At 52.1% G+C, this 15,900-nt stretch overlaps 6 protein-coding genes across 6 annotated transcripts; 4 read left to right on the top strand and 2 right to left on the bottom strand.

The window, feature by feature from the left end:
- Nucleotides 1–156: 156 nt before the first annotated feature.
- Nucleotides 157–3,220, top strand: P153DRAFT_427197 (uncharacterized protein). The gene is made up of 4 exons (XM_033672651.1): nt 157–809; nt 857–1,665; nt 1,719–2,832; nt 2,896–3,220. The coding sequence occupies exons 1-4, from the start codon at nt 552–554 to the stop codon at nt 2,926–2,928; spliced, it is 2,214 nt and encodes a 737-aa protein (XP_033528891.1). The 5' UTR covers nt 157–551; the 3' UTR covers nt 2,929–3,220.
- A 174-nt stretch (nt 3,221–3,394) lies between these two features.
- Nucleotides 3,395–4,335, bottom strand: P153DRAFT_427196 (ribosomal protein L11). Its single transcript, XM_033672650.1, has 2 exons — nt 4,039–4,335; nt 3,395–3,945 (listed from the first exon to the last, which is right to left on the bottom strand). The coding sequence occupies exons 1-2, from the start codon at nt 4,165–4,167 to the stop codon at nt 3,541–3,543; spliced, it is 534 nt and encodes a 177-aa protein (XP_033528890.1). The 5' UTR covers nt 4,168–4,335; the 3' UTR covers nt 3,395–3,540.
- Nucleotides 4,336–4,473: 138 nt separating this feature from the next.
- P153DRAFT_304920 (uncharacterized protein) lies at nt 4,474–7,153 on the top strand. Its single transcript, XM_033664584.1, has one exon. It carries the CDS (start codon nt 4,558–4,560, stop codon nt 6,991–6,993), a length of 2,436 nt encoding a protein of 811 aa, XP_033528889.1. The 5' UTR covers nt 4,474–4,557; the 3' UTR covers nt 6,994–7,153.
- Nucleotides 7,154–7,326: 173 nt separating this feature from the next.
- Nucleotides 7,327–10,270, bottom strand: P153DRAFT_328877 (VID27-domain-containing protein). Its single transcript, XM_033665368.1, has 3 exons — nt 10,127–10,270; nt 8,486–10,053; nt 7,327–8,433 (listed from the first exon to the last, which is right to left on the bottom strand). Exons 1-3 carry the CDS (start codon nt 10,143–10,145, stop codon nt 7,609–7,611), a joined length of 2,412 nt encoding a protein of 803 aa, XP_033528888.1. The 5' UTR covers nt 10,146–10,270; the 3' UTR covers nt 7,327–7,608.
- A 1,347-nt stretch (nt 10,271–11,617) lies between these two features.
- Nucleotides 11,618–12,656, top strand: P153DRAFT_362266 (uncharacterized protein). Its single transcript, XM_033667093.1, has one exon. It carries the CDS (start codon nt 11,780–11,782, stop codon nt 12,476–12,478), a length of 699 nt encoding a protein of 232 aa, XP_033528887.1. The 5' UTR covers nt 11,618–11,779; the 3' UTR covers nt 12,479–12,656.
- Nucleotides 12,657–12,801: 145 nt separating this feature from the next.
- On the top strand, nt 12,802–13,653 carry P153DRAFT_352486 (alpha/beta-hydrolase; the record flags this gene model as incomplete). Its single annotated transcript, XM_033666383.1, has 2 exons — nt 12,802–13,103; nt 13,161–13,653. 2 exons carry the CDS (start codon nt 12,802–12,804, stop codon nt 13,651–13,653), a joined length of 795 nt encoding a protein of 264 aa, XP_033528886.1.
- Nucleotides 13,654–15,900: the final 2,247 nt, after the last annotated feature.

Below are 15,900 nucleotides of genomic sequence, written 5' to 3'. Positions count from 1 at the left end.
AGTCTAGACCCTGAGCTCAGGAACCACAATATAACTCACACATGGTTTTGAGTGAGGCGGCACCAGCTGCGAATAACGTCGCGCGATCTGCGGTGATGACTAGCTGCACGGTCGTCAGCATTGGCGGGCTGAAGCTCAGACTCCATTCAGATCACGCCCTTTGAGATGCAGAAGCAGTGCAGCTATCCTACGACTACTGCGGCCAGCTTCACAGACGATTGCGACTTGCTGAATCGCAGGGTGCAAAGTTTGTGTTGGAAAAGGGTCAATGTAACTCGACGTCGTGACGTACCCTCTTTATGTAAAGCAAAGAGGCTCGCACGCGCAACACCACGACTCATCGCCAACTCCGGGACCGTTACTGGATGGCATGGCTGATATAGGACCATCGCCAGCCCTTGAATTCCCCCCACCGTGTAAGAAGCCCCGTTGCATCGTGCCCGGGCCGGCAGCTCCCGAGTGCCATTGGATTGCGACTGCACATGCAGGCGAGTGAGTAGACCTTGTCAGACCGTCTTGCACCGTCATCACGGGAGAACCTCGTAGCGAGAATGTCGTACCCTCCACCGACCCGCGACGACTACGCATCCGTCTACCGGACGGGCGACAATGGCCAGCTGCTCGACGGCCCGCAGGCCTACACCAAGCTCGAGAACATCAACGAGGCGCTGCAGGCCCAGCAGGCGCTGCAGAACCACGGCCTGAGCCCGCACGCGTCGCAGCCCCAGCACCTGCCCGCGACGCCGCAGCAGCTCAAGCCCAACCGCCTGCGCAAGGCCTGCGACTCGTGCAGCATCCGCAAAGTGAAGGTGAGGCCAACCCTGTGTCACGTGTAGAGCTGCGCTGACCTCTCCAGTGCGACGAGTCGGGCCCACCATGTCGCGCCTGCGTCGCCCTCGAGATCCCATGTACCTTTGATCGCCCGAGCAGACGCCGCGGCCCGCCCAACAGACACGCCGAAGCCATCAAGCGGCGCCGCATCGACGACGATGCCAACTCGGGCCACTCGTCGCCGCACTCGCCCACCAATGCCGCCCACGCGCTGGCGCAGCTGCAGTCGTCGCATCCCGCCCAGCTCTCGGCCGAGGCCATCTGCCCGCTGCCCACCATGAACGCCCTCATCGACGACTTCTTCATGTACATCCACCCGCTGTGCCCCTTCCCGCACGAGCCGTCGTTCCGCGAGGCCTGGGAGCGCCGCGAGGACTACTCGAACCCCGCCTTCCTGGCCCTGCTCGCCTCGATGATTGCCGCTCTGGTGTCGTCGTTCCCGCGCAAGCCGCGCCTGCACCTCAAGGCCCAGATGCGCCACGAGTACACGTCGCACATGGCCCTCGTCGACAAGTGCCGCGAAGTGTGCGCCCAGGCACGCGGCCCGGGCTACCTCGACAAGCCCTCGCTGAACGTCTACGACGCATGCACGAGCTACTTCCTGGGCCTGACGGGCGCCTACGTCTTCCAATGGCGCCAGCTACGTGTCTACTTTGCCGAAACCATGTCCATTATCCGCTCGCTGGGGCTGCACAGGTCAGCGGATCGAGGCTACGGTGGCACCCCTGGGTCTTGGGGCGGGTCGAACTACGATACCTCGAGGGATCTCAAGCTGGACCACATCACCGAGGAGATTGGACGGCGAGTCTTTTGGACCGTGTTTGTGGGAGCACGGTAAGTTACTTTATTCCTATTCTTGAAATATGCCCATGCTAAACGCAGACCAGGACGATGCAGCAGCTTGGCTCCTCGTTTGCAGATTTGGTCATTGCACCTCCCACACCCGCCGAGCCGCTACCTCCCCTACCCGTCGAGGTCGACGATGTCCACATCTTCCCGCACGCAATCGAACACCAGCGGCAAACGGGCGTTTCTCTGTTGACAGGATTTGTCCTGAACGTCAAGGTTTATCTGTCGTATTCTACGCTTTCCACAGCAGAAATGGCCTTTGGGCTGGACGAGATGTTCGACTGGGAGCGGCAACAGCGCATACTCGAGCTGAGTCTGCAGCGCTGTAGACAAATCCTGGACATCATGCCGGAAATCCTCAGAGTGCGATCAAAAGCCGGACGAGATATTGGGATTTCGCAACAGCCCTACTATCCGCCCATGCCAGAGTACTCAAGCTTGAGAGATCCTGCGATGAACAGCTACAACGACATGGAGGTCATGGACATGCGCCGCTACGAAATCCAGAAGGCGAACATCTATGCCAGCCATCTCGCCACTCGCTCATACCTGGTGGAGAAGTATTTCCTGCTCCTAGAAAAGCACAACGCCAAATCGCAAACGGGACACCATAGTTCGCCCAGCATATTGGCAGTTGGACTAGACCGGTTCCTGTCCAATTCGTCGGTGGACATGGAAGCACTTGAGAAGACAATGGCAAACGAGCGCGAGCAAGTCGTCAAAGACCTACTCGTGGTACTCGGCAGCATTGACATGGTGAACATGGAGCCCAGTGGTGACTCGTTCGTAAGTCTCCGCTCCCACTCCCTCGACTCTGACTTCCTGTACGACGTCGACGACCACCTCTCCCTCTCGTGTCCAACACACTTCTTCTTCCGTCCGCACGCCCTCAGTCCGATCGCAAGCTTACGTTTTGTGCCGACACAGACTCAGAAGATTCGTTCGATCGCGAGCACACTGCTCGAAGTTCCCAAAGAGAGAAAGGGCAGCGTCGCCCTGCAGCATCAGGACTATCTTTACAAGTTTCTGGATATCCTGAGCAGGCTGGAGAGAGTCAGTCCTGAGGCTGGGGAGGGTAGCGCGGGGGTCGTCGACGAAGAGACGGAGTTGAGGCTTTGGGCGGATCTGAGGGACCATCAATTGAAGTTCCAGGTAAGTTTTTTCTCTTCCCGCCCACCTTCTCTTTCAGATCATGTACTGACTTTCCCCCTACAGGAGCAAGGCGGTGTTTATGGCTTTGGGAATTAGCAAGCCACGTTACAAGTCGGCCATGAAGTTCTTGCAAAATCGCTTCGCCCCAAGGTAACACGCATAACACGCATAACACGCATACATAGAGGTTCGAGATTCGCTTCCACACCATCCGCTCTCGATACATGGCGATGGTCTTCCTAGCGCGAAAAAACAGCTAGCTTGTTCATATCTACACATTTGCTCGGCGCACATGGGATGGGGATTGGGGAAATGCATGTTCGGTTATAGGTGTTCTGTTTGGGAGGATGGAGAGCATGAGGGCATATAAATCGGATTCACGCATCGGTCTTGGAATGTAAAATCAATGTCATTCTAATCACTTGTGCATGTCTTGCTCTGGGGGTTTTCGCATTATGGCTTTGTGGGCCTGGGTTTGTGGTGAATGTGAAGTTTGTCATGGGTTTTGCTAATGTTCGCGTGCATTTTCGTATCCCGCCCTGTCTTGTCATGTCTTTGTCTTGCAGAGGATAGATTTTGTGTTTTTGATATATGCGTAGGGTATATAACCATGTATCTTTTTTCATCTTCTCGAAGACGGAAAGGGTATACCCTCAATCCCTCCACATCTCCCCCCATCCATCCATCCATCCATCCATCCACCCCACCTCACGGCACAATCACAACCCCCAAACTACTCGCCTGCCCCACAACGCTCCTCGCCAACCCCTCAAGCCCCAACCCACTCAACCTCGTCTCCCCCTGCTTAATCCGCGCAATCTCATAAACATGCTTCAAGCTGACAGTTCCAACCGTGCCTTTCACAGCATTCCCGACCGTGGGGCTGTTCGTGCTCGTCTTGCCCTTTTGCCCGTCGTGATTGTTCGTCGGCCCAGGCACATTGCCAGCACCGCGGATCTTGGACTTTGTGGGCGCGACGCCCGCGGCGGTTAGGAGGAGCGTGGCGGTTGGCGGTGTGCGCAGGGAGAAGGTGAAGGAGCGGTCTGGGCGCACTGTTATGCGGGCGGGGATGGGCGTGCCGGGGTTGTAGTGCGCGGTGCGGGCGTTGAATTCCTTTAGAATATTAGTGGGGGTTTATGTATGGCGAGGTATTGTAGGGCTGTGTAGTGTAGTGGAATGCAGATGAGGCGCATATATTATACGTACTTTGCAGAAATCCATGCTCTTCACTCCCTTGCTACCCAGCGCGGGACCGACGGGCGGCGAGGGCGAGGCCTGGCCCGCGCCGACTATTAATTTGACGATTTGGTCTTTTGCGAGGGCTTTTCGTGCCATTGTGGATGTGGATGGGGGGATGTCGAGGGCGGGTTGGCGATGGGCTGCGGAGTTCTGTCGGAGGTTTCGGAGGGGGGTTGTTCCGGCGCGGAGTTTGGGGGGAGGTTGAGCGCGACGAGGGGGTCTGGGGAGGGTAAGGGTAGGAGCGATATGGTGGGGGGATGGGTCCGAGTCAGATGGGATGGGATTTCGGCGGTGCGATGAGATTGATGATGATGATGGGCACGTGATAGCGCGATTGACTGACGCGTTTGCCTTTCCGCCACTTCGCTTCTCGGACAGGCGCTCCTGCATCCACGCTCCTTCCTTCCTCCCGCCACAATACATACACTGCACCACCACTACACACCCTGCAGTACCACCACGTATCCAGCGTCTGTCAACCACACAATGCAGCGCCCGAAAGCCCTCGCAGCGGGCGATTGCACACCCGCGAAGCCTGCTGCTCGCCTCTACGGCGGCACCCCCCAACACGTCGACCGCCTCATCAAGCCCTTCAAATGCCCCGGCTCCGCAGCACCAACCCGCATATCCGAGAAGCCCGCGAGAAAGAGGAGAAAGGTCAATTACTCCGGAGCTGACGGCGAGAACGAAGACGATAAGCCATATTCCAACGATGATCGGTTGGCACTTGCCACACGCGACGCGAACCGCTTCCCAGTCTTTAAGCCAAAGGACAAGGACTTCATGTTCAGGCAGAAGTTCACAATCCCCCTCATTAATAAGGAAACGGACGCGTATAATCCGAATCGCCCCGCCCCGCTGCTGGGGATGCGGACAGGCACTGTTTTTGTTGCACGGCCGCTGCATGACCCTAGTGGGGAGTTCGCCATTGTCTTGTATGATCCCACCATTGACGATAGGCCAGTGGAGAAGGAAGTGCTAGAGCCCAAGTTAAGTCAGGACGAGAAGGAGGGGCTAGAGGCTCCGCTGGTGCACAAGAGCCTGGCAGAGATATTGGGCTTGAAGAAGAAAGTAGAGGGCGAGCGACCCCGTGTCCCGGTTGTCATCGATCCAAGACTGGCCAAGGTCCTGCGTCCGCATCAGGTCGAGGGTGTCAAGTTCTTGTATCGAGCTACGACGGGCATGATCGATCCAAAGGCCAATGGATGCATCATGGCCGACGAGATGGGTCTGGGAAAGACGCTGCAGTGCATTGCCCTCATGTGGACGCTGTTAAAGCAGTCTCCCGAGGCTGGCAAATCGACAATACAGAAGTGTGTCATTGCGTGTCCGTCGAGTTTGGTCAGGAATTGGGCGAACGAGCTGATCAAGTGGCTGGGCAAAGACGCAGTCACTCCGTTCGCCATTGATGGAAAGGCATCGAAAGAGGAGTTGATCCAGCAAATACGGCAATGGTCTATTGCTTCTGGACGTGCTGTCGTCAGGCCAGTCCTGATCGTCTCGTACGAAACGCTGCGTCTCTACGTTGAGGAGTTTGGGCAGACGCAAATTGGCCTGATGCTCTGTGACGAAGGGCATCGACTGAAGAACGGTGACAGTTTGACTTTCACAGCCCTGAACAGCTTGAACGTGCAGAGACGAGTTATTCTTTCCGGCACACCCATCCAGAATGATCTCTCGGAGTACTTTGCTCTGCTCAACTTTGCGAATCCAAACTACCTTGGCACGAGAATGGAGTTCCGCAAGCAGTACGAGATACCCATTCTGAGAGGTCGCGATGCCGCTGGAACAGACGAGGACCAGAAGAAAGGTAACGAGCGTCTCAAGGAGCTCTTGACTCTAGTCAACAAATTCATCATCCGACGAACCAACGACATTCTGTCAAAGTACCTCCCCGTCAAGTACGAACACGTCGTCTTTTGCAACCTCGCACCCTTCCAAAAGGATCTTTACAACCACTTCATCGCCTCTCCCGAAATCAAGAGCCTCCTTCGCGGCAAAGGCTCCCAGCCACTCAAGGCTATCGGCATGCTCAAGAAACTCTGCAACCATCCCGATCTCCTCGATCTGCCATCCGACCTACCAGGTTCCGAGAACATCCTTCCAAGCGACTTCGTCCACAAAGACGCACGCGGCCGCGACCGCGAAGTAAAAGTCTGGTACTCCGGCAAGATGCTCGTCCTCGACCGCATGCTAGCCCGCATCCGCGCCGAAACAAACGACAAAATCGTCCTCATCAGCAACTACACACAAACGCTCGACATCTTCGCGGCCCTCTGCCGGTCGCGCGGCTACGGCTCCCTCCGCCTCGACGGCACAATGAACGTCTCCAAGCGCCAGAAACTCGTCGACAAATTCAACGACCCCGAGGGTCCGGAATTCGTCTTCCTCCTGTCCTCCAAGGCCGGTGGCTGCGGCCTCAACCTCATCGGCGCAAACCGCCTCGTCCTCTTCGACCCAGATTGGAACCCGGCCGCCGACCAGCAGGCCCTCGCGCGCGTATGGCGCGACGGCCAGACAAAGGACTGCTTCGTCTACCGCTTCATCGCGACCGGCACCATCGAGGAGAAAATCTTCCAACGCCAGTCCCACAAGCAGTCCCTCTCGTCCTGCGTCGTCGACTCCGCAGAAGACGTCGAGCGCCACTTCTCCCTCGACTCCCTGCGCGAATTGTTCCAGTACCGCGATAACACTACGAGTGACACACACGACACTTTCAAGTGCAAGAGGTGTCGCAAGGAAGATGGGCGGCAGGTTCTCAAGGCCCCCGCGATGCTGTATGGCGATACGAGTACATGGAATCATATGGTTAATGATGGCGAGAAGGGCCCGTTGGGTAGGATTCAGGATCTGCTGCTTAGGCAGGAGACGGCGGATGGGTGTCGCGAGGTTAGCTCCGTCTTTCAGTATATTAGTCATTAGGTGTGGGGGTTTGTGCGGTGCGTTGGGTCAGCGTTGGCGTTCCTGGGTATATGGGAGGGACTTCTTTTTTTTTATACGAAGCGTGGTGTTGTGCATTGGTTTGGCGCTTTTTATTCTATGAGCGATATGCGGGTTCGCTTTGGCGATATGAATTTATTCCATCGAAGAAAGTGTATGTCCAATATTGCTCTCTGATCTGACTACGTGGTGCCATACATCACTTCACCCCCCATTGCCATGTACCATGTAAATCTTTTCGCCCAGTCCCTGCACGCTGAAACTCTCCTCCAAGGCTTTCTAGTACACATCATCATGCACACCATAAAAAAATACCGGGGGGGAAATTGCATTCATAATCTCGTCTGCCATCTAGGGGAATCAAATCAAGGTAACTAGGTAACTATGTAGATGCCATGTTCTCCACGCATCGCCGCGTCCCTCCACAGCGTAGCTAGAGCGACATGGGAAAAGAAGAAAAAAGAGAAACGATCAATCCCGAAATGGAAAGTCTCATAACCAGTAGTGCCATCATGCCTACACAGACGCAATATCATGTTGTGTTTTCCAAATCCAAGCACCATCACAACATGCATCGCAACGGATCGAACAGCCCACCTAATAAGGACTGTTCACGATTTCGTTCCGGCCCAAGTAACTCCCCCTGACGCCGCTTTTCCTTGCAGCGCCAACCCGGCTCGGTATCGCGATACTCTCACGGGTAGGCTTCTGCAGTGCGCGCCTGGCCACCATGTCAACCTCGTTTGGCAGCGCAACGATCAAATTCTTGTCTGAGCCGAACTTGAAGTTATCGGCCTTGACCTCCTCGGCATAGCGCTTGATGTTGTACGGATCCCTGCGGTTAGCAAGCACCTTCTTCATGCTCCAGGTAACGATGAAGGGGCCCGTGGCGGTGATGATGGTGGTTTCCGTGTCGTCGAGACCCGTGTTGAAGTGTGCGGTGGTGAAGGAGATTGGGGCTCGGGTCTCGTGCTGGAATTGCGCGACGTGGGCTGGTGTGAGCGCGAGACGGCGGGGTTGGGGTTTGTCGTCTTTGGCAAAGGCTTTCTCGAAGCCGAGCTTGCCGTCGTTCTTGCCGCCTTTCTGGAGGGCGTCAATGAGGAGGAGATAGGTGCGCGTGGTGGCGAGGACCCAGCGGCCGTCTGCTGAGACGTCCATGCCGATGATGGGATCACCAAGGGCGGGGATAAGTGTCTTTGCGTTGATTCCTAGTCTGTCAAAGAGTCGAATGTCTCCCTTCTCGGATGCGACTGCAATGTGTCCCTTTTCGGTTGTGGCCGCGGCGGAGAAAGCGTTCTTTGTTACGTATTGTTTGAGCTGATCGTCGACGAGCTTGTTGCCCGATAAACGAGGGTCAACACGATAGAGGGCGTTGCCTGATAGACCCAAGAATGTCTGCTCTCCACTCATCTGGGCAAATTTCTGCATACTGTTAGCATATATTCCATGCAAGAGGCTACCCCACTATACTTACGCTCTCTGGTGCGAACACCTTGACAGGAATATCATCATGAACCTTCCACTCATCGACAACCTTGCCAGTCTCCAGATCCATCCTGTACAATGCGTTGGGATTATCCATGTTCTGTAGAATCATGTCCTGATCCTGCTGGTGGAGCATGACCCTGTTGGGAGCAAACGCCTTGCCCTTCGGGGTCTTGACATTTGAGATGGTCGTGGAGAATTGAAGTTGGTTGTCCGACGTATGTTTGAAGACGCCAATCTTGTCGCCTCGCACAACAAAGGACCTGTCGTGCTTGTAACCGACTGCAAGTTGTGAGTTTTCGGCTCCGTCCTTTGGACGAATCTCTGTGTCTTCGTCGGACTCATCCTCGTCGTATTGTTCACTTCGTTGGTCGTCACCGCTCTCGTACTCTTCTTCCTCTTCCTCCTCCTGCTCCTCATCAGGAGCGTCGTCCATGGTAAGATCCTGGAAAGCCTCCAGGACGTACTCGCGATCGGTGTCCTTCGCCTTGCCCCACTTGACCTTGTTCAAGTGTTCCCAGAGGGCTTGCATGACACCTTGTTGAAGGCTCTCCAATTCTTCTTGCTCGTGAAACCGCAGAAGCCACGAGTAAGCGGAGCCATCGTCGAGATAGTGGTTGAAGATGAACGACTTGAACTCGTAGTTGAAGACGGGATTGATGTCCTCGATGATGGGCTGGCCAAGCCACTCACGCTCATCGCCAACAATGTGTAGCCAGTAATCCCAGTTGCCGGTCTCAGTCACTGTAACGTTCACTTTTGCATCCTGCAGAACGAATGTGCCAGTTGGGAAGTCGAACAGGTGAAGCTCAGCAATGCTCTCTGCTAGCGTCTCTAGGGCTTCTGGTTGTGCAGCAGATGGCGGTGCTGCTGTTGAGTCTTCGATGGCCTTGGGCACTTGGCCTTTGCCTGTCGCTTTCTTCACCATGACGTCCTTTGTTGTATTCGGGAAGAGCTCCTCGACAGGCGGCGCTGCGGCGATGGGGGCGGGAGACTTGCTGATGGGGCTGGCAACAGGGCTGGCGTCGGGGATGGGATCTTCGTAGTAGGCTAGGGCTTCGAGATCGTCCTCGGTCGCGTGCTCGTGACTCCTCCTGAACTTTCTCTCGTACTGGCACTGCAGAGCAACACGCTCGAACAGGACAGCAGTCTCTGGCTTGACTGACGCGTCGCAAACAAACTCCCACAGATCGCCCACGTCGCCGCTCAGGTCGCACCACGCGAAGATCTTCTCGCCAGTCGAGCGGGCGTCGGTACGGAACTGGAGACCCTCGTCAAGCAGGAACGTCTTCTCGTCCTTGTCGCCGGCAAGAGCCTCGAGTGCGCCTTCCTCGCCGCCTTCCTCGTCAAGCAGGTCCTCCTCTCCCTCTTCGTATGCGCGCTGGATGACGAGCTGGTACTGGAACTCCTGTCCCGTGCGACGGATGGTGGCTGCAGCGTCCTTGAAGATGAGCTCGGAGAAGCCCTTGACGGAGCGCGGTCGCACGAGGTACAGCTGGCCCTGGGGGATCTCGACAATGGTTTCCTTTGAGCTGTCACCAAAGACGAATTTGCTAACTGAAGACGGATGTTAGTGTCACATTCCAACCGTGGCGGGGGAGGAGGGGCTAGGGCGAGCAGACAAACGTACGGTTGCGGAGCATAAACATGGCGAGAGTAACTCAGGTGAAGGACAAGGTGGAAGCCTGACCACCTGTTTAAGGACAAGGAACCGCGCATGTGGGTTTCCCCAAGATGAAGGCTCCAAGACTCTAGAGACAGCAATTGTTATGATGCGGGTGGCGTCTAAAATCCAATCAGGGTCCAGAGCAAACAGGCAGTCGCGCTAGGCAGCTGCCCCACATGCTTGTCTCTGGTCTCACTTGATTCAACTCGCACTCCATCACAGACATACACCTTTGCTTTGGAACCAATACACCGACTACTCCAAGACTTGTTTCTGGAGGCTAGAGAGAACCGTAGAGAAGGGTATCTGGAACCGACATCTGTCGTTGATCGCCAGAGCCATCTAAATTCAGCAGACCACACCTATTCGACGACAGGAAACACACAACAGTCCTCTATGTCCCATCCTCCCAACGCATGCTCGAAAAACGTAATTGATAATGAATAACTACGGACTACCCTCTATCCTCTATCCTCTTCCGTCAAGCACAATGTCAATTCTGGCACTTTTCCACCGGCAATGCCTTCTCAAACCCAATCATTTCTTCCCGACCCGTGTTTTACACTAACCTGCACGTTCAAAGGGTGAGCGCGCCCTCCACACGTTCAGCCCAAGTCTCTCAAAGGCTGCCTATGACTACCTCTCTCCAGTAATGCTTTTCCTTAAATTAATACAACGAATGATTGTCTTCACACCGTTCACATTCTGTATGCTTAAATGTTATGAGTCGTTTGCTCACAATCTACCTTCATGGATTCTCATAGATTGAAGAGCACTACACAAGCCGTGTCTAATATAATTCCCCCTAGTTGGAAGCTAGCAAGTAACAACGCCCGCTTTTCTGTCGTGTCGCTTCTCGCATCTTTCGCCATTCTCGAAAGACCAATTGCGGGTATCCCTATGTCAATTCCATAGCTGTCTTCTTAAAGATCTGCTTGCCGTGTTTCAACAGGAACGTCATTCGGACAATCATGTCGAAGCTTCAGGATTTCAAATTTCCGCTTTGAAACGCACAGACATCGTGTACATGTCTTTAGTGCCGTGCGTGGTTTTCTCTTGTCATGGAGATGTCGAGCGTGTTGATTTCGCTGGTAAAGCTAGACAGTTGGTGTATCGACCCGATTGACAAATTAATGCTGCGCAGCATGAAGCTCTACGCAAGACATTCCAAGACTTTACAATTGGTCCACAGACCTTGTCACGCGTTTAGTCTTTTGTCATGGTCGTCCCTGCTAAGACCATGCCGTACCGCCGATATTTGAATTGCGGAGATTCGGCAGCCGTTGACTCTGAAGGGGGCCACTCCGACCTTTAAAGCATCGAAGCGTGGTCGCTCAGCCACAATGCAGAAGCCACTCAATGACCGAATGAGGAAAGTGCAATGCACTCGATAGTGAATATCTGAATGTAATGTAAATGATGACTGCCTTTAATCAGCTCATCAGAGCTCAATTGCGTCAGGTTCCCGTTTCAAAAGGGGCGCATGAAGCCGCACAAAATACCCTCCAATTTCTTCTTTCGACCACACTTCCGCAACTCCTCAAACGTATCTGCAATCACCAGCATTCTGAATCGAAATCGAACCCCATCTCGACTCGATCTGCCAGTAACCTAAAAATGACGACAATACCACCACTAAGACGCCACGTCTCCCAATACCTGCACCGCCATCACAGCAACCGCATGAAACGAGTCGACAGCGCCCAAGACATCAACGCGCCGAAAATCTTCGAAGGAACAGACGCCGTATCCTCTCGTCGGAGAGTCGCGCTCCAGCGCGTCATCGAAGCCCATGATGCCCTAGGACTCTCAAACCACAATGACTTTCGCCCTACACCGCCATCCAGCGACGTCTTTAACCTCTCCTCCACCATCTTGAACCTCCCCAACGGCGAACTCCGCGCTTTTACTTACCTCCTGCGTCTCTGGGATCCTCGCACACCCTCAGACCCAGACTTCGACGCCGCCGTCGCCCCCTCGCGGCTGCAATGTGAAGAAGCGCTCACGAAACATTTTTTTCGACGGATAGCGATGTGGAACGCGAGTGAGGAGGTGTTGATGGCGGCGAAACAGGATATGGCGAAGAGATTCAAGAGGAATGAGAGTGAGGAGAAGAACGGGCTATGGAAACTTTGGTCAAAGGAGAAAGAGAGGCATGATAATACGTGTAGAGACGCGCTGAAGGAGGTTACGACACGGGAAGGTCTGGCGCAGTTGTTGTGGACGTTGCTTCATGATGCGGGGAGGCCGTTGGCGCCAGGACTGGGGAGGGAATGTAAGGAGGCTGTTAAGAAAATGTATGGGATTGCGACTTGAGTGATTGGAAAGTTTTGTGATGTTTCTTTGACTGTTCGCTTTAGCGCGTTTTTGCAGCATGAACGGATAGGCAGTCGGTCATCTCAGTCATAAGGTGAATGGAAGAAACCGCTGAAACCATCCAAGCTGCATTGACGTCGATCTCGAAAATCACTCCTTCTGTTGTAAGGGTTTTGTCAAGTCGCTCCTGCCATTTCCTAGATGCTGAATAAGCAGGACTTGCCAGAATGTGATGTCACGATGGATCACCCATATCCGATCGGAACTGTCCCTCGTCGCGTTGCGCAGATGGACTCTGCCAAACACCAAACCTGCCGAACAAGATGCCGCTCCTTCAAATTGGTTACAAGAAGATCCACTGCACTGATCTGAAGCCGGAGAAAGATGTGCGCGAAACGTTCATCTTCATGCACGGCCTGGGGTCATCGCAGCAATATTACCATGCCGTCGCACAGGGACTAGTAGTCCATGGCTTTCGATGCATTCTCTTCGACAATACCGGCGCTGGAAGATCCCCGTATACGTACGTTGAACAGAGCATAGAGACTCTTGGAGACGATGTTGTCGGCGTCCTGGATGCGCTGGGCGTATCGAAGGCTATCGTCGTGGGACATAGTATGGGAGGGTAGGCTCACCTGCAGTACGCCGAATGCCTGGCCACAACGCTGATCTTGTCATGCAGTATCGTGGGCGCACACCTCGCCGCTGAGCGGAGCGACCGGTTCGTCGCAGCCATCCTTATCGGTCCCGTGTACCCCAACGATAACGCTGTTCCGATATTCGAGAAGCGCATAGAGACGGTGCAGAAGGAAGGCATGCAGGTCATGGCGGACACGGTTCCGTATGCTGCAGTAGGCAAGAACGCTTCGCCTCTTGCCAAAGCCTTTATCCGTGAGCTGCTCCTGGGACAGGATCCTGCTGGATACTGCTCCAACTGCCGAGTCATCGTCAACGCCAAACCGCCCAACTACGGCAAGATCAACATCCCAATCCTCATACTAGCTGGCGAAGAGGACAAGAGTGCGCCGCTCGAAGGTTGTGAGAAGATGTTTGGCGAGATGGGGACGAGCGAGAAGAAGCTGGAGATAATGCAGGGCGTTGGCCACTGGCACTGCCTCGAAGCATTTTCTGAAGTCACTGACTTGATACTGGCATTTTACCACGAGATACAATGAGGTTCAGGCGCTGCCTCGGGTGACTTGAGCGTGTCGGAAATAACAACTCATGCAACCCAGACCCAGAACTATCGAATAGCCAGCGATGCTCACCCCAAAGCTGCACATGCGGACTTGTCGCCGGCCACGCGGGCGCGAAGTGGTGTCGTGCCCCTCGTGACACAATCATTGGCTACATCAGAAGCCTTGGCGCATGAAGGCGCATGAAGGCGTCTGCACTGAGGGGTCTGCAGAGGGTCTACAGTGGGCAAACGATAAGCAGTAACGCAAGGGCCCGTAGAACTCGATTGCTCCAGCCTTTCACAGCCCCGCTTCTTGCTGGGGAGGATGCAGCCAGGGAGACCCCAAGGGTCTTCATCCTGGTGGTTTTCCGAACGCATGTCTTAGTTGCCCCCAAGATGTCGTTTGTGGCGGTTCACTCGAGATTGCCAGATTCTCGAGGCCTGTCATGTCCTGCTGGCGCTTGTCTAATTCAAGTCTGGTGACCAGGGCCGATGTCGCTATAGCCGCACTTGATTCGCCCCTTCATACTGTCCGTGCAGCGGTACATTTGAAGCGAGAACGAGGCTGTCATGCGGTTCGTTGAGTGTCCCGGGATGCATCGCGCCATCGTCCACTCCTGAGTGTGTCACAGGTTCAGTGAAATGGTTATCATCACTACCGCATAAACTGGATAAATTGCGCGCGACTAGGCTCAATTAGGCAGGATACCAAGCTCTAATTAGATAAAACAAATATAATCCTAAGTTAAACATAATATTGCTTAGCATCCCTTTCTAACCTAAAAACGCTGCAGAAGTGCTCCTATTATATTAATTTATTAGCTAGCTATATCTAAAATGCCTCTAAAGGGTAGAGAAGTTCTTAAATTTAGTATCTATCCTAATCTAGCTTATATAAGATAAAATAAGAGCTACTACTAGGCCCTAATACTACCGCTGCTGCCTCTACGTATAATACTACCTCTAACAGCTTAGCAATCTTATACTAATAGAGAAGCTATATACTAAGAAAACAGTAGCAGTAGTTTACTATTAATATCTAAACTTAAGTTACAAGGTTAGCGCTATATTAGGAGCCTTAAGTTAACTATATTATCTATAGTCTTACTAGCTAGCGTTCTATAAGGATAGCAGTAATTATTTAACCTATAGAATAATTAATACTTTATTACCTTAAAGGAGCTTTTTACTAGTAAGCCCCTAAGTAAACTACCTAAATTAATAAAGTATAAGTTTAGAATAGAGCTAGATTTAAATATAAAGTTTATACTAAAGTAAAGGAGAACTAGGCTGTAAATAAAGCTACTAGCTAAAAGAAGTAATTAGTATATAATACTCTTAAAAGCTTATAAAACAGCTCTCTAGGAGAAGAAGCTTAATATCTATAATTTAATTAACAATTATACTAATTAGGTTATAAACTACTCTAGTAAGCTAAGAGTATATTAGGGGTATATAATAGAGGGCAATTACTAACTCCTAAATAATAAGGAAATTAAGGTCCTTATAGGTATCCTATATTAGATAATTAGTAGATAGTAGTAGTAATAAGCTACTGTTATTAACGCTCTAAAAAACAGCTATTAGATACTAGTTTTAAATAATAAGAATATTTATTAGCTAGCCCTAGAAAAGGTATTATATTAGCGTTTTATTTAATAACGTTTATAGAACTAGCTTATTTCTAGTAGGTAGCTCTAGCGTACAGCTTAATAATTATTCTAAGAGGTATATAATATTAAGCTTAAGTTTTTATTTACTATTAGGTAGTTTATAGGCTTCTAAAAATAATAGAGTATCTCTTATAAGAGGCTTACTAATTAAGCTTAAAAGCTCCTAGCTAATTAGGTAGGTATTATTAATTTATTTCTAAGGTTTATCTAATATTATTTATAGGTTAAAATAGGTAGTAATTAGTACCTAGTAGCGTATATTCTAAATATAGATAAGACGCTAATCCCCTTTAAGTATTTAAAAGGTTATACTTACACTTATACTAGAGATTATACAGTCTCTAGACGTAGTATTAAATTAGGCTAAGGTAAGCGCTAAGCTATATTAATATTATATATCTTTACTAATAGCTCTAAGCCTATAAAGCTAAAGATAATCTTCTATAGATTAGCTAAAGAAGACCTTAAAAGTTAAGAAGATTTTATATATAGTAATAATATAATAGTAGAGTTTAATAACAAGGCTTATAATAATAAGAAGAGTCTTCTAAGCTAGTTAAAGGAGAAGTTTA

This window comes from Dothidotthia symphoricarpi (genome assembly GCF_010015815.1).
Source record: "Dothidotthia symphoricarpi CBS 119687 unplaced genomic scaffold P153scaffold_1, whole genome shotgun sequence".
In the NCBI taxonomy this organism is placed as follows: Eukaryota; Fungi; Ascomycota; class Dothideomycetes; order Pleosporales; family Dothidotthiaceae; genus Dothidotthia; species Dothidotthia symphoricarpi.
The sequence above is the reverse complement of the archived record's forward strand: the minus strand, read 5'-3'. Positions and strand labels throughout refer to the sequence as shown.

What these genes read in the sequence shown, in the direction of transcription:
- P153DRAFT_362266 (XM_033667093.1), top strand. Translation starts at nt 11,780, where the DNA reads ATGACGACAATACCACCACTAAGACGCCACGTCTCCCAATACCTGCAC.
- P153DRAFT_304920 (XM_033664584.1), top strand. Translation starts at nt 4,558, where the DNA reads ATGCAGCGCCCGAAAGCCCTCGCAGCGGGCGATTGCACACCCGCGAAG.
- P153DRAFT_328877 (XM_033665368.1), bottom strand. An exon ending in AGGTGTTCGCACCAGAGAGC is followed by an intron (nt 8,434 to 8,485) that starts GTAAGTATAGTG and finishes AACAGTATGCAG; the next exon opens with AAATTTGCCCAGATGAGTGG.
- P153DRAFT_427196 (XM_033672650.1), bottom strand. Translation starts at nt 4,167, where the DNA reads ATGGCACGAAAAGCCCTCGCAAAAGACCAAATCGTCAAATTAATAGTC. An exon ending in AGAGCATGGATTTCTGCAAA is followed by an intron (nt 3,946 to 4,038) that starts GTACGTATAATA and finishes AATATTCTAAAG; the next exon opens with GAATTCAACGCCCGCACCGC.
- P153DRAFT_427197 (XM_033672651.1), top strand. Translation starts at nt 552, where the DNA reads ATGTCGTACCCTCCACCGACCCGCGACGACTACGCATCCGTCTACCGG. An exon ending in GCAGCATCCGCAAAGTGAAG is followed by an intron (nt 810 to 856) that starts GTGAGGCCAACC and finishes TGACCTCTCCAG; the next exon opens with TGCGACGAGTCGGGCCCACC. An exon ending in ACCGTGTTTGTGGGAGCACG is followed by an intron (nt 1,666 to 1,718) that starts GTAAGTTACTTT and finishes AACGCAGACCAG; the next exon opens with GACGATGCAGCAGCTTGGCT.